The 21166-nt window shown below is 46.5% G+C and overlaps 1 protein-coding gene across 1 annotated transcript; it reads left to right on the top strand.

The window, feature by feature from the left end:
* The first annotated feature begins 6972 nt into the window (after positions 1–6972).
* Positions 6973–7353, top strand: LOC121854928 (KS1 protein-like). The gene has a single exon (XM_042349742.1). It carries the CDS (start codon positions 6973–6975, stop codon positions 7351–7353), a length of 381 nt encoding a protein of 126 aa, XP_042205676.1.
* The last annotated feature ends 13813 nt before the right edge of the window (positions 7354–21166 follow it).

Genomic DNA, 21166 nt, shown 5'->3' with positions numbered 1-21166 from the left:
ACCCCTGGAATGTAGCAGGAAAATGTGTCAGGGGGCGTGGCAGGGAGGGTGTTATGGGCGTGTGGCAGGGATGTCAGGGGCGTATGGCAGGAAAGGTGTCGGGGCATGGGAGGAGGGTGTTCAAGGCGTGGCAGCGAGAGTGTCAGGGGCGTATCAAGGAGGAGGCAGGAGGGTGTAATGGGCGTGGCAGGGAGGGGTAACAGGGAGGTTGAGGCCAGGTGCTTCTTGTGTGTCTGCTGATTAAGGAGGGTAGGGTGGGTCCACACCTCAGCCCTTTGACGGGGTCTCTCCGCTCCACTGAGTTTTCCTGAGTCTGCCTGAAGAAGGATAGATGGATAGAGTTAGATGGATAGATAGTTAAAAATGTAGATGGATGTATAGATGGATGGATGGATGGATAGACTGATAGATAGAAAGAAAGATAGGTAGATGGCTATATGGATAGATGGATAGTTAGAAAAGTAGGTGAATGTTTAGATAGATAGATAGATAGATAGATAGATAGATAGATAGATAGATAAGATTAATCACTATATATAAAAACACTTCGGTTCATAATTATTATACATTTGTGTTTGTTTATTCATCTTTTATATATGTATAATTAAAACCACATAGTCAGTCTCTTCCTCACTCTCACCTCTCCTCCCTCACTCTTCTCGTTCTTTCCTCTCACTCTTTCTTTCACTCTATTCCCCCCAAGTTCCTATTTAACGCCCTCTCTTTTTCCCTCTCCATAATCTACCTCCTTCTCTACCCTTCCTCTCACCCCTTTCCTTCCCTCTCAACCCTTTCCTCCCTCTCAACCTTTCCTCCCCTTCCTCCCCTCACCCTTCTATTTCACGCCTCTGAGGGTGGATGTGACAGGCAGGTGTCCCTCCTCCTCCTCATGAAGAGAAACAACAGATGGTATCTCCTCTCTCCCCCTCTCTCTCCTCTCCTCTCTCCTCTTTCCTCTCCCCCCCCCTTTGGGTTTGGTGGGGAGGGTGTTCAGGCTGTGGGGGAGGGATGAGGAGGAGGGGGAAAGGGAGGAAGAGGAAGAAGGGCAGGAAGAGTAGAAGGGAAGGGGGGAGGAAGGGAGGACTGGGCTATAGGGGGGAGCGAGAGGAGGGAAGGGAGAAGAAGCTATATTTAACAAGGGGTTAGGTCACACTCCTCTACAGGTGAGATTGATTATGGCCACAACACATGAGTAACCTTCCTTCCCTCCCTCCCTCCCTCCTCCTCCTCCTCCCTCCCTTCCTTCCTTCCCTCCAACCCTCCTCCTACCCTCCTTCCTCCCCTCCCTCAGTCCTTCTCTCCGCCCTTCCTTCCTTCCATCCTCCAATCCTTCCGTCCTTCTGTCTGTCTGTCCGTCCAGTCTGTGAAATTACCTCGTCTTACAGCCTTCCTTCAAGGATCATGAAACTTGGTAGAGACAATTAAGAGTTATCGTAGGGGTGTGTGTGTGTGTGTGTGTGTGTGTGTGTGTGTGTGTGTGTGTGTGTGTGTGTGTCAACCTGCACGTGAGAATAACAAAATAGTAACTAGTCTTAAAACCGCAGAATAACCATAAGTCACATCAACATCAACACAGAGATTCAACAGTAGTAACAGCGCCCCTCACCTCACACAAACAGCGCCATCTCGTAACACAAACTTTAACAATAACAGCAGCAGCAACTACAACAACAACACTTGGAGTATCAGGAGGTAGGGAGAGGAGTAGTAGCAAGAAGAAGAAGAGGAGGAGGCAGTAGAAGTGTGTAGTGGGAGGCGGTGAGAGGAGGAGGGCAGAAGAGCTACATTAAGATGCGTGGGGTAGTGTTGGCCATGTCCGTATTATAAGTTAATTCAGCGGCCAGCCAACCAGGACCCTCCCACCACGCCTGAGGGAGGGCCCTCCCACCACGCTTGAGGGAGGGCCCGCCCACCACGGCTGAGGGGCCACCACCCACCAGGAGGACCCGCCCACCACGGCTGAGGGAGGACCCGCCCACCACTCCTGAGGAGGGACCCGCCCACCACGGCTGAGGGAGGACCCGCCCACCACACGGCTGAGGACCCGCCCACCACTCCTGAGGGAGGACCGCCCACCACGCTGAGGACCCGCCCACCACTCCTGAGGCCCGCCCACCACGGCTGGAGGACCCGCCCACCGGCTGAGGGCCGCGCACCACTGAGGGAGGACCACCCACCACGCCCTGAGGAGGAACCCACCCACCACTCCTGAGGAGGGGGACCCGCCCACCACTCCTGAGGAGGACCCGCCCACCACTCCTGAGGGAGGACCCCCCCACCACTCCTGAGGGGGGACCCACCCCACCACTCCTGAGGGAGGACCGCCCACCACTCCTGAGGGAGGACCGCCCACCACGCCTGAGGGAGGACCCACCCACCACGCCTGAGTGTGTGTGTGTCACAGAGTTCACGTGGATCAGATCAATGTCAACTCTGTCAAGACGTAAATATAGAGATGACGGAAGTTTGATAGATAACGAGAGATTAGGAAGTAATAAGATTGACCCAGGTCAGGGGGGTCAAAGGCTCAGGTGAAATTACAGGACGCTCAGTGATTGGTTCTGGGGATGGATCACCTGTCCCGTACACAAACACGCCATACACATGACACACACACACACACATCACAACCACGTCACAAACACATTACAAACAACGTCACAAACAAGCAGTCAACATACCACATCCACGTCACTAACACGTCATAAACATAAAAGAAGATGCCGACCTTGCCGCCAGAGGGGGTTGACGCCCTATAAAACAGTGAGAGACCCGCGCCAAGGATGTTGACTTTACCACTACACGGAAAAATATCCCAGGAAAGGAAGGTCGGCTACTCCGTCTTCCTTCAACACCTAAACGGATTATCAATGGCCCGTACACGTTAGGTTAGGTTAGGATTCTCAATGGTTCGTACACGTTAGATTTCTTTGGTCTTAACTCAGGATTAAGAAAACACGTCTAAAAAAACAGGAGAGAGAAATTTTAGTATTCGTTATGGAAAGATAAGAGAAGCTCCGCCCACAGTGTCTCATGTAGGCTTGTGATTGGTTGGATCGAACTGTTCATGGATGTTGAGATTTTGAACCTAATTGGCTGCTGAAAGTTGACAGTTAATTAATTGTTGGTGAATTTTCTCTCTTAAAGAACAAGTATAACATCACCATGACTGTTTACGTTGGAGTGTGTGTGTGTGTGTGTGTGTGTGTGTGTGTGTGTGTGTGTGTGTGTGTGTGTGTGTTATGGTGGAGAAGTGGACGTCAAGGAGAAGTGGAGAGACTGGTGGGCTGAGAAGTAGTGAGATAAGGAGGAAAGTGGCCAGATAGAGAAAAGTGGTGAGATAAGGAGAGACACTGACCTGTCACGTGGTGGTCATGTAAACAATAGATCAGCTGACTTAACACGTGGTTGTCTTATTATGTAAACAACAGATCAGCTGATGTCTCCTGTTGGTCGTGTGAGTTAAGGACGGACTGACAAACAAACATACAAGAATTACACTATATATCCTCACAGTATCTACGACGGGGGGTCAAAATAATATTAATATCAGTTTATAATTGTTTTAATATTTCTTCTTGTCTAAATGGTTGTTCACTCTGGCACCCTCATTAACACTAATGACCCCTGATATGCGGGACATTTTGGCAATTATCGCCGCCATGGTGTGTTTATGATAGGCTCCAGTCCTCTTAGGCCCTAGTACTAATTGGGGCCCTTAACGTAGCAAAGTTTTAATGGACTCAGACCCGGAAAGACCCATAGTCCTAATGGGTTCCAATTCTCGTGGTTTGGCTAGGTTAGGTTGAGGGGCCTGTTAGGACTTGGGGCCCATTTGACCTACTGCTTGAAATCATTAAAAAACAAAAGTGTAAAGTCTTTTATTACGTTTACTTAACTTAATAAAGATTCTCTCTATCGCCTTAAACTTTTAGTCAAGTTAATCTTTAGAGTAAGTTGCTCGCGGGGGAAGACCAGGGGCCAGTTCTTGCTAGTTTTTGATTTAGTAACAAACTATCTCAAGAACTTTGTCTCGTGACTATTTTTGTGCGATTAATATGTTAAGAGGCGGAACCAAGACATTATTACCGCGACACTGATACGTCACTTCCGCGTCATTGATACGTCACTTCCGCGTCATTGATACGTCACTTCCGCGTCATTGACACGTCACTTCCGCGTCATTGACACGTCACTTCCGCGACATTGATACGTCACTTCTCCATGCTTTCTCTGATGACGTCATAGTTACCTCACTAGAGAGTCTGGTAGATGCTTCAATCCCTACACGTCACTAATTCGTCATAGCCACGTCATAGACACGTAATCAAAATACCTGTGGCAGATAGATTCCTCTCCCAAGCGTCTCCTGTTTGGTGTTAAAATTGTTAGTAATATTTATAATTTAACGTGTTTTTTAATTATTGTATATGAAAGACTTTAACACCTGTAATATATCAATAATACCTGTCCTTAGTCTTGTGGAAGGGTTAAGACAGGTGAGTATTGTTGTATGACTTAAGACTTATTGGTAGGACGTATACTGTTCATGTAAGACTTTAGTAATAATTATAATACTCAATTAATAAATCTTCAGTAATGATACATATATTACTCAGTAAGCTTAACCATCCCCTAATGTTCATATAATACTCAATAAGCTTAATCTTCAGTAATTAATATAACACTCAATAAGCTTGTTCGGTAATTCACCGGACAAGCTTACACCCATGAGACAGGAGTGAGTAACACACACACACGACCAGGACACAGGTTCAATCCCCCTCCCCACCTCTCCCCACCCCTCCCCCCTCCTCCCACCTCCCACCCCCCTACCCGCCCTCCCGTCTGCCACACTGACTGCTGCTTGGCTCTTCTGGTCATATTTTTTTCCGCCACACGAGCGAGAGGACCCAGGGTTCGATTTCCCCAGGAGGCGGAGCTGAACTTCTGGTACAAGTTTCCGCTGCTCGACCCGCCACTGTGTACCTGGAGAATGGGAAACCCGAAGTAAATCGATTCTCAGTGGATCTAGTTCCGGGTGGCGGGGGTGGGGGGTGTTTGCGGGGGATGAGGGGTATGTGGGGGGTTATGGGGGTGTTTATATGGTCAGCCAGCCAGTGCAGTTTGTGAGTTGTCCGGGTTTCCAGGGTTAATAATGTGTTGTGTTTGTGGCAGCTCCTGAACCCCTTTTGTAAACAACCTCAACATTAATTTTAGATCTATGGAAATTTGATAAAGAAATAAAGAAAGAAGCAATAGATCTCTTCCCTCCTACCCCTAACCTAACCCCTTCCCCCAGCCTAACCCCCCTTCCCCTACCCCTAACCTAACCCCTTCCCCCCTGCCCTCCCCCACCCCCTATGGTGAGAAGACGCGTGGGGAGAGACAAAAAGTATTGAGGAGAGAAATATTACACACACACACACACACACTTTCTCTCTCTCTCTCTCTCAAACAAGAAGAGAGAGAGAGAGAGAGGGAGAGAGACATTACAACAACAAATTATGTCTTCAGCCAAGGACCATAAATCAGAAAATGGTCGAGCAGTTCTCAAATTGATTTACCTGTGCTCATTAGTGTCCGACAGGTGGAAAGGGGGGGAGGTAGATGAGAAGAGGGGGTAAGGGAGAGGGAATAGGAGGAAGGTAGATGATTAGAGAGGAAAGAGAGAGGGATAGGGGGGAGTATATAGGAGTTGAAGGAAAGGGGAGGGTAGATGAAGAGGGAAAAGGGGGAAGGGGGAGAGAAAGATAGAAGGGGAGGTAGAGAGAATAGAGGAGGGGGAAGGAATAGGGAGAGAGGGGAAAGGAGTAAGGTAGGTAAATAAAGGAGAGGAGTGAGAGAGTTTAAAAGAAAGGGGAAACAAGATGGAAGAGATAGAGTAAAGAGGGACGGAAAGAGGGGAGTGGGTGCGAGACGGAGAGGGGAGAGGGGAGTGGGTGTGAGACGGAGAGGGGAGTGGGTGTGAGACGGGTTGGGGAGAGGGGAGTGGGGAGTGGGTTTTGGGGAGAGAGAACTTAAAAACGAGAGACAAAGGGGTAAGAGAAAGGGGAGAGGGAGGCAGAGAGAGGTTGCAAAGGGTCAGGAGTTAGGTGAGAGTAGCAGGGAGAGAATGGGGATTTGTGTGTGTGTGAGAGGGAGAAAGAGAGGGAGAGTGAGAGGGGAGGGGTCTGGGATACGGATGTTCATAGGAGGGAGGGGTGATGGAGAGGTGATAGGTGAGTGGAGGAGAGAGGGGAGGGGTAACTAGTGTATGTGAGGGAGGGATGAGAGGGATAAGTAATTCGTGCGTATGTGTGAGAGGGAAGTGGAGAGGGATGATAGGGGAAAAGTGGTGAAAGGAATTGCCACTATGTATGAGAGGGGGGCGAGAAGTGAGAGAGGTGAGAGGGATGACCACATTGTATTAGAGAGGGAAGTGGTGTGACAACTTTGTGTATGTGTGTGTGAGAGAGGGATGACCACTGTGTATGAAGGGAATGACACACACACACACACACACACACACACGGTCCAGTTACAAGTTTTACCGTCAAAATATCTGGCCGTGTGTGAGGTGCCGTGAGGGGGGAGGAATGCAAAGTTTGAGAAAGTAAGAAGTTGTCAGGTGTCAGCCCTCTACAATGTGTTATTTGTGTTTCCTGAAGTTTTGATCTCTTGAAACTTTTCTACTTTGACTGTTCTTGGAAATTTTCGTGTTAAGTATTAATTGTCTTTATTAAAATAATTTCTCTTGCCATTTTTGTGTTTGATTTTGTTGTGTTTGTAAGCGGCTTTTCTTGCTAAGTAACTTATCATTTATTATGTATACTAATTTCCTGGATTTTTTAAAGACTTTCACTTGTAAAAAAAATAAATAAAAGGGTTGGTGTAGTATTTTCGCCTACAAAATATTTCCTCTTGTATCATATTTTTTCTTGCAAAATATTTAAACTATATTAATAATGGCAAAACGCGTTGTTAACAGTTATGGTTTGTGATGAGTGTGACGATAGTGTTTGTGATGAGTGTGACGATAGTGTTTGTGATGAGTGTGACGATAGTGTTTGTGATGAGTGTGACGATAGTGTTTGTGATGAGTGTGACGATAGTGTTTGTGATGAGTGTGACGATAGTGTTTGTGATGAGTGTGACGATAGTGTTTGTGATGAGTGTGACGATAGTGTTTGTGATGAGTGTGACGACAGTGTTTGTGATGAGTGTGACGACAGTGTTTGTGATGAGTGTGACGATAGTGTTTGTGATGAGTGTGACGATAGTGTTTGTGATGAGTGTGACGACAGTGTTTGTGATGAGTGTGACGACAGTGTTTGTGATGAGTGTGACGACAGTGTTTGTGATGAAAAATAGTTTTGTTGTCGTTTTTGTAGTTCAATAAATCCTTCTTCTTCCTCTTGTTGTATTATTGAGAGAGAGAGAGAGAGAGAGAGAGAGTATTTACAAGTGTGTGTGTGTGTGTGTGTGTGTGTGTAAGAGCTGTACCACTCACACCCCAATACACTACAAACACGTCCACATTTAATAAACCATCACGAGTGTTTGAGTCAATAATGACCTTTACGTCCCTAATACTTCATGTTTCTGTTTCCAGGTGAGTGAGTGAGGGGCGGGCTGCACCTTTACCTGGCCGGGAGAGGTGAGTCACACTTAGTACAGTCTCGGGGGCGTTTTTCCCAGGTTCCTAAGGTGTAGTAAACATTGAGTTGACTTCAGGACTCCTTGATTTTATCCTTGACATCCTTAACTTTAGGGACCCTTACTATACCCCCACCCCATTAAGCGCCATCTATAAACATTCTATAAAAGTTCTGTATAATGACGTCTATCTGCTCGTGACATACTGTAGACCCTGATATTAAATTTATATATTTTTATTTCATAGTTGCTTGTTTTATCACGTGTGTGTGTGTGTGTGTATGTGTGTTTTGTTGTGTAGAGCTCTAAAACACACACACACACACACACACACACACACACACACACACACACACGAGAGAGAGAGTTATGTACGTACCCTGACCGCCACTATGATTCTGTTGATTTTCCATTGTTGATTTTTCAGGCACAAAAGTCAACATGGTAACTTGACTCTTTTATTAATATCATTTAGTAATATTATGGTCGACCAAACATCTCGACGTGAAGGAAACTAATTTATGAGAACATCTTAAACTCGAGTCGATAAGGAATTCCAGGAAATACGGAATTAAAATATTCTTTGTTTAGATCTCCAACTTGAGGTTATCTTCAAGGTATAACTTCACTACAGAGTTTTAATACATTTTTTGAAGGGTCACTTAACCTAACCTAACCTAACCTGACTTGATATGACCTGACCTGGCCTAACCTGACCCAATCACTAATGTAAATATAAAACCGAAAGGTAATCTAATCATTTAAATAAAGTCCCCCAATTACCTTTATTAAACAGGTAAGTTAATATAGTAGTGAGTGTAATGTGATCTAAGAGTATTTAGAGGTATTAAGGTAGTATAAATAATGTTTTAGAAATCTCTTCATCGTGTCGGTAAGGTAATCCAGGCGTCTCTTTTGTCTACTGGAAAGGTAATTACGCTTTTCTGGGAGAGTTGATTGGGTTCATGTTATAGGGAAGGGGGAGAGGAGAGGAGGAGGAGGAGAAGAAGAAGAGGGAAGAGAGTGAGGAAGATGGTGAGAAACAGGAGGGAGAAGAAAGAAGGTGAGGGCAGGGAGAAGAGAAAGAATGAGAGACATAGGGGGGGGGAGGGTGAGAGAAGAAAGAGGGCGAGAGGCAGGGGGGGGAGGAGAAGGTAATTAAACTAGGTAATTTCATCGTCGGCCACTGAACCACTTTCTTTGTTTCATACTTCTTGATTTTTCCTCTTTGGACAAAAATTTCCCTTAATTGGTCATTATTTCTATTATTTTTGGGGTGTTAAGTGTCTCTCTCTCTCTCTCTCTCTCTCTCTCTCTCTCTCTCTCTCTCTCTCTCTCTCTCGTCCCTTCTCTCCACCCCCTCCTCCCACCTCTCCTCCCACTATCCTCCCACGTCCCCTCCCCTCCCCAGGTAAACACCGAGGGCCCTGTACCAGGAAGTTTGCTCCCCAAAGACCCCAAGCTCCCTGACCCCAATTTTGACGTCATCGGGGTCACGTGACGGGCTGGGGGAAAGGATAGGGAGAAAAGAGAGAGACAGAGAGAGAGGGGGGAAAAGGAAAATTGAGGGGGAGGTAAAAAAAGGGGTGGGTGGACAAGGGTTCAAGGAAATGAAAAAGGAGGAAGATTGAGGGAAAGGAAAGGAAGAAGAGGAGGAAGGGGAGGGAAAAAATGAGTGATGGCTAGAGGGAAGGGTTGGGGAAAGGGAAATGGAATAGAGGAGAATGAAAGGGAAAGGGATAGGAAGGGGAGGGAGGAGACGGGTGGTTAAGGAGGCACAGAGATGGGAGAGAGGGGAGGGAGGGAGGGAGGGAGGGAGGGAGGGAGAAGAGAAGTTTGTGGCGAGCTTTATTTTTTCCCCAGGATGAGAGAGTTGCTGTGTAAATACTCCCAAACGATTGTACTGGGAATTTTACTCTCGGGATATAAGCGAATTTAGCTTACCTACCTGTAATATATCCAGGTTAGGTTAGGTCAGTTCAGGGTAAGGTTAGGTCGAGTCGGGTCACGCAGGTCGGTACAGTATAAGGTTAGGTTAGGTTAGGTTAGTTGGGATTTTTTTTGTATGGCTTCACAACCACCATACCCTCACAACTACCATACCCTCACAACTACCATGACCCTCACGAAGGACCTGGCGTTGTATAAAATTCTGTCTCAGATGGTGGCAACCCTGGCTGGCCTCAGAGGGGGCAACCAAAAGATAATGAAGTCTTTAAACTGCTAGGGGAACATGAGGCACGGGGGTGGAGGAGACTGCAGGGAGCGGTAAACAAAATGAAAAGATTACAGGGAATAGTGTTAGAACAGACGACAAAACTAAAGCAGAGTTAGGAGTTTAAACCTAAACGCGGTAAAGGAGGACTCAGGAACACGACTAACTTAAATGTCTACTACGGAACAACAGTAGGAAGTATGAGAAGCAAAATGGATGATATTGGGGCTTTAGTATGTACCGAAAAATCGACATAATAGTATTCTTACTTCTGAAATATGGATCAACCTAGACTCACGTGAGTTACTGGTCGAATACCAAATTGTGGTTGTAAATTGTTCCATACCTCAGATAGCAAGAGACCAGGAAAGGAGGCGGAGTAGCAATCTATGTCAGGATAATCTAGGGCTTAATCACAGGAGCAAGAGAAAATCTCCCAATCTTTGATAGAGCTGTGAGGAATTTATCTGATGAAATGCACAGGCTTCATAATAATACTGTAAAAGTCTGTATACAAGTGCTACTAACTTTGCACAAATAGATTGGACTGACCTTACAGGTAACTCAGAATCAGAGTGATTTTCGAACGATCCAGACTGCTTCCTAAGTCAATATATAACCTAGAACCCCACACGGGGTAGTAATATATCGTGATTTAGTTCGTCGAACAGAGAAAGTTCCTATTAGTAATGTCGAGGTAGGGAACGCACTGCAAAACAGCGATCACAAAGAAATTAGATTCCAGTTAGATTTTCAGGGCAGACGTAAAGAAAATTCCACCAGTACCGCTAGATTTCAGAAGGGCAAACCTTGACAGGGTAAAGAGGCAGCTGAGAGAAGGGTGACGCGCTTGGCGTGAAACCTGGTTAAGGTGACACCGACCTGATAACGAGATCTGAGATTGCTGAGTCTCCACGATAATTTAAATAATAGAGCGCTTAATGCATAAAGGCAGAACATACCATACAAAAACTCAGATCAGACAAATGACCCAAATGGATAAATAAATAATTATTTAAAGAACATCATCGCCAAAGGAAGGCTGTAGGTAGAAGGATAAATCATGGGCAAAATTCTACCTTATGATTATTATAAGGTATTGGGTTAAACCGAGATAAGGAAAGCCAAGAGAATAATGGAGGGTAAGGATAGCGAGGGAAAGTGAAGATAAACCCCAAGGATTCTACTCAAATGCATCAAACCAAACACAAGAAAAGATTGACCAATACTGTCAGATACCGGCGAGCTTCCACTGACAAATTCGACGGAGAAATGAGCAATAATTTGAATAAATATTTTTCAACAACAGTTTTCATCACCGGAAAATGTAAACACGATACTGAGTGCACCGACTCTATTCAGAGATAGAGATAGTGAATGTCAAATGGTTGATGGAAGTGACTAGTAGCGATGAAAAGCAAAATAGATAAATTCAGTTTCAGTAATAAGTCACCTGGTCCCGATGCAGATATATTTGCTGCAGAGTATTAAAGGAATGTAAGGAAGAGCTTAGTATGCCCTTGGCAAAGCAGCTAACATGTCCTTAAATACAGGTGTAGTACCAGAATCCTGGAGGATGAAGTAATGTAATACCGATTTTTAAAGAAGGGGATAGATCACTATCCTCTAACTACTACCCATAATCAGCCTAAAACATCAATAGGTGCAGGGTACCACATTTAGAAATCAATTCCACAACACCTATTCCAAACCACCTGAGAAGCACACAAGTTGATCAATGATTCTATTGATATTTCACAAGCGGGCGTCATGTCAACTAATCTATTAACATTCTTTTCACTGCTTTCGGAATCGTGACTTAAAGGGCGCAATTATGATGTGGGTATATCTCGACTTGAAGCAAAGTTTCGGGACAGATTCCCCACGAAAGACTAATTAGAAAGGTAGAATCACATGGCATCAGTACATCCTTAAATGGATTAGGGCGTGGTTAAGCAGGATAACAGGAAACAGCGAGGAGCATTAATGGCACTAAGTCCCATTGGAGCAACGTCACTACATAGTGGAGTTCCCCAGGCTCAGTACTTGGACCATTATTATTTACATAAACGACATAGACGGCATAGACAACAAGATAAGTAAATTTGCTGATGACACTAAAATAGGACGTGTTTGGTTAAATCTGACAAGGACTCCGCAAACTACAGGAAGATCTTAAACAAATTCTTCGAATTTGGTCTGGAAAATGGCAGATGAAGTTCAACGTGGACAAATGTAAAAGTGCCTAGTATAGAGATGCAAACAGGGAAACCAGATACCGTGATGAACAACGATGCCATAGAGAACTGACTGCGAGATTAGAATGACAGCAGGAACCTTAAGCTAAGTAAAAATAAATGTGTTTTTGCTCGTAACAAGGCTAATAAAGTGGCCTGGGTTCATACAAAGGAGTGTTAGTTACAAGACTATGAGGTCATCCTCAAACTGTATCTTGCTCTTGTGAGACCACACCTGATTGGTGCAGTTCAGTTCTGGGTCACCGTATTACAGAATGGATACATAGAACTTTAGAAAGAATTCAGAGGAGAATGACAAGACTAATCTCAAAGATATAGGTCCTTGAGTATAGAGACAGGTTAAAGCATCTTAATTTCCACCCCTAGAGAGATGGAGAGAGGAGAAGTGACCTGATAGAGGTGTATAAGTGGAAGTCAGGGCTAAACAAAGGGACATTACAGCGTAACTCGTTCATTCAAGCAGGAGCGAACTCCGTAACAATGGTTTTAAATTATACAAATTTAGATTTAGGCGCGAAATAGGTAAACACTGGTTTGGGTGTACCTGAGAGTGAAAGTGATTTGAATGAATCTGAATATTGAATAGCTTCGTTAGTGTTGGATGTTTATATGAGCAATAGGTTGGGTGTAAACGGACTGCCTAGTATGGAGAGCCTGCCAGGCCTGCTGCAGTTTCCTCCATTCTATGTTCTGCATGTTGTTATGTTAACCACCATGACCTCACCACCACCCATACCTCAACACCACCACATGACCTCACTGCACCCCACTGAATTCCTACTACCATGACCCTAACCACCATGATCACCAACCAACCCATCACTACCATGATCACCACCACCATACCCTCACTACATGACCCATCACCACCAAATGCCACTATCACCACCACATGCCCTCACTACCATGACCCTATCACCACCACCATATTCATCACCACATCCTCACAAAAAACCTCACAACCACCATCTCACCCACCATGACCTCACCTCACCACCATACCCTCACCACCACCATACCCTCACAACCACCATGACCCTCACCACCACCACATACCCTCACAACCACTATGACCCCCACCACCACCATAGCCACAACCACTATACTTCACAATCCGCCATATTTCACCACTATGTTCTCATTAACCACCATGACCCTCACCACCACCTCACCACCACCATACCCTCACCACCACCATAGCCTCACTACCATGACCCTTACCACCTCATCACAACACCTAAACAAGAGGACTCAGGACACCACCTCACACGTCAGCAGGAGAGGGAGACAAGATTAACATTTTTCAATATGAGTTTAGAATCAGCAAAGAGTGAGTTCAGGTGAGATTAACAGATGTCAGGTTAAATTACCAAGTTGGGTCAGCAGAAGTTAGCCAATAGGGGTCATTTTAGGTCATCGTGTGTGAGGTTAGGTGTTGTTAGGGGGGGGGGTGTGTTGTTTATTTGTTTTGTCTTGTTGTATTATTTATTTGTTTGTGTTTCTTGTCAGTTCAACTCGTCGTCGTTCAGTGAGTAGAATTGATCACGGTACAAAGCTGGACTCTCTCTCTCTCTCTCTCTCTCTCTCTCTCTCTCTCTCTCTCTCGTGATGCTTTCAACAGCTTATGTTAACTACTTCCTGAAGCAACGATACAAAGGTGGTAAAACTAAGGTAACATGGCATCAATATTGTTCTGTGTCTGTGAGAGGAAGTGTTGTCATGCCTACTTCTGAGAGGGGGCGGAGGGGGTGGTACGATTCTCTTGAGAGGTACGAGTGAGGAGAAGAAGAGGAGGAGGAGGAGAATTAGTGAAACAACAGCGTGGTGGTGGTGGTGGCCGGGTGGTGGTGGTGGCCGGGTGGTAGTAGTGGAGGCTGGGTGGTGGTGGAGGCCGGGTGGTGGTGGAGGCCGGGTGGTGGTAGTGGAGGCTGGGTGGTGGTGGAGGCCGGGTGGTGGTGGAGGCGTGGAGCTTGTTGGCCTAAAGCTGACATGAGCCCCACCCTACCCCACCCTACTGTGCCCTGCCCCACCCTACCGTGCCCTGCCCCACCCTACTGTGCCCCATCCTCCCTCTCCCCCTGCCCTACCCCACCCATGCATCACCATTCTCCTGCCCAGCCCCGCCCCTTCCCATCCGTTACTCACCCAGCCCGCCCTCTCTTACCGCCTCCTAAATTTCTTCAATTTCCGAACTATAACTTCCTTCCCCCACCTCTAATCTTCCTTCATCCCTCCTTTCTTTAGAAAAAAAAACCCTGCCCTGCCCCACCCATGCCTTCCTCTACCCTTGCCTCACCCCAATCCTGTCTCGCCCCACCTGTCTCATCTTACCCCTGCCACGCCCCACTCTACCCCTGCCTCACCTCACACCTGCCTCGCCCCACACCTGCCTCACCCCACTCTTGTTGCTGTGTTCCTCTTGACCCACTTTCATTGATTTGTTGTTGTTGTTGTTTACCTCCCATCCTCTTACTTAGGTCTGTCGTCTTAGGTCTTGTAAACACCTCCCGACGTGGTCTTTTTATTCACCTTTTTAGTGTGGTCTTATAAGCTTAATGCACTACCCTCTCCTCCTGCTTTCTGTGGTCTGTTGGTCTTTGTTATCTAGGTCTTTTTTGTGAGGTTTTGTGACCCCTTGGCATGACCTTGGGGGTCTTTCAGAGTTGTGGACCTAATCTATATGGGACTTCATTTTTGTGGTCTTTTAGACATATTATGGTCTCAGGTATTTTACTTCTGTCGTTTATTGCCATGTGGTCTGTTATCTTTCGCGGTTTGGTGATGGTCGGTCTTTGGGCATTGTGGTCCTGCGGTCTTTGGTCTTTTTAAGTCTTATTTTTATGTAGTCTGTTGTCTTTACGTTCAGGTGATCGGTACTGTCTTGTGGTCTTTATTTATTACTACTTGTTGTTTAATGGTCTTTGGTCTCTTAAGTTTACAGACCATTTAGCCGGAGTCTCTTTAAGCGATAAATACGGAGGCTCTTGAAGCTCTTTCTTCCTTTAACTTACAAACTTCTGAGATTGTGGCTTTTGCTGTTTTGTGGACTGACCTGACCTGGCCTTACCTGACCTAACTTAACCTAACCTAAACAATCTTTACTCCTAATCTCACCTTACCAAAACTGGCCTCGCTTAACCTAACCAAACCTCGCCTCACGAGACTTGACCTGACCCAACTCACATAAACAAACCACACCTGACTTCACCTGACCTTGCCTCAGTTAGTAAGTGGTCGGTGGACATTACCAGCAGGAGGGAAGTGTCCCCCGTCTCTCCACTTCCTGCTCACTTACCCTCTGTCGGTGGAAATCAATATTGCAAGTTCATACCAACTGCCTATTTGGAGTGGCAGGGACACGACCCCAGGTAATTGACTTTTGCAGTTAGTGTGAGGACTGGGACTAATTAATATCATTAGTGACTAGGAGAGGGTGTTGTAACCTGGCCAGAGGGGGGTGGGGGTGGTCTTCCTGTGCATTTTGTTTTATTCATACATATAAGATCTTTATTGTTGTATGTGTGTGTAATAATAATAATAATAATAATAATAATAAACGGTTTATCAATAGAGTTGCAGCCGGTGGCCGAAAATATACAGACTTACATTTGATTTAGACATAATGATATAATATGCATTGAATACATTTACAGGGCTGTACAGTACATAAATCAGGAGTTGTTTATTATTTTAACAATGATGGGATGGTGCTGTTCTTATATCTATCGGTGCCAGGAGCTCTTATGGGCTGAATTTTGTTGTATTGGCGGACTGCGCGAGTTGGGTGGGGCTGCAGGAATTAAGCTCCGCCAGGCAGAGGTGGTGCAGTGATCCTATAGCTGCTGGTGTGGTGGTGGTCACTGAGGATGGCATTTCCAGGTGAGAGGGCAGTGGTGTGGCCAGGTATTCTGCGCCGAGCATGATTCTGCAGTCCCTTTCTGTACCTTCTCACCTGTTAGCGTTGTTGGGTGGGTTGAAGACGACCAGGCTGGTGTGTGTGTGTGTGTGTGTGTGTGTGTGTGTGTGTGTGTGTGTGTGTGTGTGTGTGTGTGTGTGTGTGTGTGTGTGTGTGTGTGTGTGTGTGTGTGTGTGTGTGTGTGTGTGTGTGTGTGTGTGTGTGTGTGTGTGTGTGTGTGTGTGTGTGTGTGTGTGTGTGTGTGTGTGTGTGTGTGTGTGTGTGTGTGTGTGTGTGTGTGTGTGTGTGTGTGTGTGTGTGTGTGTGTGTGTGTGTGTGTGTGTGTGTGTGTGTGTGTGTGTGTGTGTGTGTGTGTGTGTGTGTGTGTGTGTGTGTGTGTGTGTGTGTGTGTGTGTGTGTGTGTGTGTGTGTGTGTGTGTGTGTGTGTGTGTGTGTGTGTGTGTGTGTGTGTGTGTGTGTGTGTGTGTGTGTGTGTGTGTGTGTGTGTGTGTGTGTGTGTGTGTGTGTGTGTGTGTGTGTGTGTGTGTGTGTGTGTGTGTGTGTGTGTGCCACTGAAACTCACCTTACACGTACGAGTAATTAGTGGTAAAGGTAAACTGGCTGAGGCACAACGTTTAGTATCAGTATAATTACCTGTGCAAAGCTCACCTGGCTTGTTTACTGACAGGTGAGTGTAAGTTCTTCTCTTCACCAACCTCACCCCATACCCCTCCAAACCCCCTTCACTACCCACACTCCACCCCATCAACACCCACATCCTCCACTCCTTCATCCTACAAATCCCACCCCATCCATCCCATCACTACTTATACTCCTCCCTAACCCTTCAAAAACCACCCCCTTCCCCTTCATCAGCTATACCCTCTCCCCTTCCCTTCCCTCCCCTACCCATAGTATCACTGCCAGCTGCCACATTACCGCCGTGAAAACTCTCGACTGTCCAGCAATCACAGTAAATTAGTGGGCCGAGGGGCGGCTGCTGGCTGCTCGCTCCACCAGGCTTTCAAAAAACATGACTCATTGATTCATGTTTTCTCTACAGTACCGCCATGACTCTCCTCCCAGCTCCTACCTGCAGTGTCTTGTATCCATATCGATCACGGCGAAGTTGATTCTCGGATTCACATCATCATCTTCATTCTTCCCGTCCCTTAGCCCTCCCCAGCCTTCAGTTCCCCTCACCTACCTTTAGTCCCCTCCCTAGACCAGACCCAACCACAGTCCTCTCCCCCAGCCCTCAAATCAGCCATCCCATAGCCCTTCTCAGCCCTCACCCCTCGCTCAACCACTACGGCGTCTACAGGAGTCAATATTCAATTTGCTTTCACACCTTATACTACGTGCTCTGACTTACCCTAGGCCACAAGGTCGTCTCCTGCCTCATCTTATTGTTACCATCGTCGCGTACACGTAGTTGTTTGGCTCTACCCAGTACACAGACGTGGTTATATATTATGATGTGAATTGTAAACACTAACTCTTAAACACACACACATACACTCTCTCTCTCTCTCTCTCTCTCTCTCTCTCTCTCTCTCTCTCTCTCTCTCTCTCTCTCTCTCTCTCTCTCTCTCTCTCTCTCTCTCTGAGGTAAGAGCCACTTGCTTCACAACCAAGGCGTCACACAGGAGTGAATCTACATACCAGGAAGTGAAGATATTTACATAGCAGCGAGCGTAAAGTGTCCCCCGATGTCGTACCCGCCCTCTTGACACACACCTGACACGCCCCCTGGACACACCCTTGACACACCCCTGACAATCCCCTGACACACCCCTGACACACCCCTAACTCATATCAGTACTGTTAAGAGCCCATTAACACCCTTTACACCTCCTTGACACACCCCGACACATCCCTGACACGCCTTTGACACCCTGGGACTGCCAAGAATCATGTCTACACTCATAACAACACGTCGTCACGCCCCAGACACACCCTGAGGCAGTGTTACAATCAGCGCCGCGGTGTTATGTCAGCTGCGTGAGGAAACTGTGGCGGAACATAGCAAGTCTCAAGGCCCTGTACGCGAGAGATCACACACACACACACACACACACACACACACACACACCTGCCTACCTACCTACCACACACACCCCCACACACACACACACACACTACCCCAGAAATTAACCAGGAAGAATATCTTTCCCTTCTCTCCCTTCCTCTTCCCCCCTTCCTTCTGCCTCATCTTCTCCCTTCCCTTCTGCCCCTCCTTCTCCCCATCCCTTCTGTCCTCTCATACCCCTTCCCTTCTGTCCTCTCCTTCTCCCCCCTTCCTTCTGCCCTCACCTCCCCCTCCTTCCTTTCCCCTTCCCCCTTCTCCTTCCTTGCCCTTCTCCCCTTCCCCTTCCCCATCCTTCCCTCCTCCCCTTTCCCCCCTGCCTCCCATTCCCCTCCCTCCCCTTCTCCTTCTCCCCACTCCCTCCCCTTCTTCCCTCCAATAAAAAATATTGAACCAAGGAAACTGGAATCTCTTGAACTGTAGCGGATGAGCGGATGAGTGTCTCGGTACTTGATGACTTAAGTTTGAGTATGAGGCAAGGCAACCGAATTTGGCGGAGTAGAAGGGCGAGGTGGTGTCGAGGATCTTAGGCACCAGGAGGAAGAGGTGGAGGAGGATGAGGTGCAGGAAGTACAGGAGGAGGAGGAGGGGGTCGTCTCATCGGCTGGTTCTCGGGCATAATCCATTATACGTATTTAAACAGTTGGGGGTGAGCACTCGGCCGTAAGACGCCTAGTGTTGACCTTTGCTCGCCGGGGATCAATATTTACCTGAGTCTCTAGCAACAGTCTCTTCACCAACCTGTAAATGTAATAATGTGAAGGAAAGTCGCCAGGTTTTATCCTCATCTTCTCACAGGTGTTTTAATGATGGTAAATAATAATAATTCATCAAGTTGTTAAGTGTTTAGGTTAGGTTAGGTTAGGTACTTTTTGAAGGTGAAAAACATGTTTATGTGATGTTACTGCTTATGTTCTTCATAGCGGTAGGCACACAATTGTAGTCAAATTTAATTATTCAGAAATTATCATTTAAATTAGGTTGTGAGGCAAGGTGGCAGGTTAATATTCTGTAGTGACTTACCTGGTGACTGGAGACAGGTGTGCGGGTCTGACGTATTCAGTTTTGCAAATAAAAATAATAATAAAGATGCAATTGGATCTAAAACTACTGCAGAAAAAGTAGTTATTTTCACCCATGAGCGGTGTACACTTTGGGGAGACAGGTGGTGGAGGAGGGCGCGGCATGAACCACCTTCAGGAGGCAGGTGGTGAAGGAGGGCGCGGCATGAACCACCTTCAGGAGGCAGGTGGTGGAGGAGGGCGCGGCATGAACCACCTTCAGGAGGCAGGTGGTGGAGGAGGGCGCGGCATGAACCACTTTCAGGAGGCAGGTGGTGGAGACATGAGCCACGACAACCATCACTCACTCGGACACTTGTGATTTCCAGCACTTTGCCGGAAAGATGGTTGCCAACCCCAGGGTGAAGCGGCCTCGCATACCTGATGGTGGGCGCTATCCGGACGCCCTCACTTCCCGGCCTGGGCGTCCTTGGTGAGAGAATGTGTGCGTCTTGGTGAGGGAATGTGGGCGTCTTGGTGAGGGAATGTGGGCGTCTTGGTGAAGGAATGTGGGCGTCTTAGTGAGGGAATGTGGGCGTCTTGGTGAAGGAATGTGGGCGTCTTGGTGAAGGAATGTGGGCGTCTTAGTGAGGGAAAGTGGGCGTCCTTAGTGGGGGAATGTGGGCGTGATGATGAAGAAAACATGAAAAATAAGAAGAGATAAAGATGAAGAAACAAGAGATCAAACGATAGATGAATAAATATAACTTGGTAATTACAGGAACCCAACCCAACCCAACCCAACCCAACCCTACATTAACTTGACCCGACCTGCTGTAATGTAACTTGTCCCTAACCTAACCCGGAATAAATCATTAGTCCAGGGGTGACGGGTAGTAACCAAGGAGTGTGAAGGAAGAAAGAAGAGAGGTAGAAAATATAATAGTTAAATAAATCAAGATAGCTGGAGTATAGAGGGCGCTGGTGAAGATTTAATGCGCCTTGTGTCGACTAAAGGCAGAGTAGAGGCGTCCATGGCTAGTACTGACGTCAGCATCCTGGTTCCTCCTACTCAGCGCTTCTATGATTAATAAAGGTGATCCATCCCTGGCCCCTCACCTAGGCTCCTGTCCTCACCTACTGACCTCTCACTATCTCACTCCTGCCAAAAGACTGAAAATATGCAATAAACAGAGACAATAAACGTTATATATGGTGATATTTGGGAGTAGGTCACTTGAGTTTGACAAAAGCTTCCAGTACATAAAGAGAGGTAACTTGAGTGATCGTATAAGTTAACTATAGTTCCGGTAGTATTCACAGTGGTTATGGGAGTTAATATTGTAAACAGTTTTGTGAGGTTATGGTGACTCGTAGCTAAGGTAGAGGAGGTTAATGTGCTGTCCTGGTCTCTCTCCCTCCCTCTCCCTCCAGCTTGTCATAATCTACATATGTTTAACACCCATCACGTGGTCTTGATGGGTCTCTCATCTCGCAAGGTATTGGAGGGAAGTTCTTGTTTCTCATCTGATGTAGTTGGGAGTCTTGATTTTCTCAGGTGGTAGTGATGATGTGGTGGTGTGGTGAGTTCAGTATGAGCCCTGACCTGTGTGTGTGTGTGTGTGTGTGTGTGTGTGTCTCGCTCAGAAGCACCACACTGTTACCACCATGGGTCACGCTTCTCCCTCTTTACATATGATGATTTAGTAATGTTTCGTGAGTCAGAATTTGTGTGTGTATTAGTCGTGATGGTAAGACTTTATAACGTGTGATTGAGGTAGGTCATGAAGGCTTGAATGTGGACATAGTGTCGTGTTAACTGTGCTTTTCTTCACCCGCTTCGACAACTGTTATTACACGACGCCTCAAATCACGGCTCCTCCCCAAACAGAGACAGCTGGGTGTACTTATTAATCTTCCAGTGAGACACGCAACTCGCTCACCGGATTTAATTCTTGCAAGCGGAAGTTAAAACCTTTGTGTAGTGAATGTTCCACCTTTCCTACTGAGAACATGTATGTATGTAGTGTACGTAATGTATGGTATGAATGTATGTATGTATGTATGTAT

Source organism: Homarus americanus, unplaced genomic scaffold (genome assembly GCF_018991925.1).
Source record: "Homarus americanus isolate GMGI-L3 unplaced genomic scaffold, GMGI_Hamer_2.0 scaffold1024, whole genome shotgun sequence".
NCBI classification, from domain to species: domain Eukaryota; kingdom Metazoa; phylum Arthropoda; class Malacostraca; order Decapoda; family Nephropidae; genus Homarus; species Homarus americanus.
The sequence above is the reverse complement of the archived record's forward strand: the minus strand, read 5'-3'. Positions and strand labels throughout refer to the sequence as shown.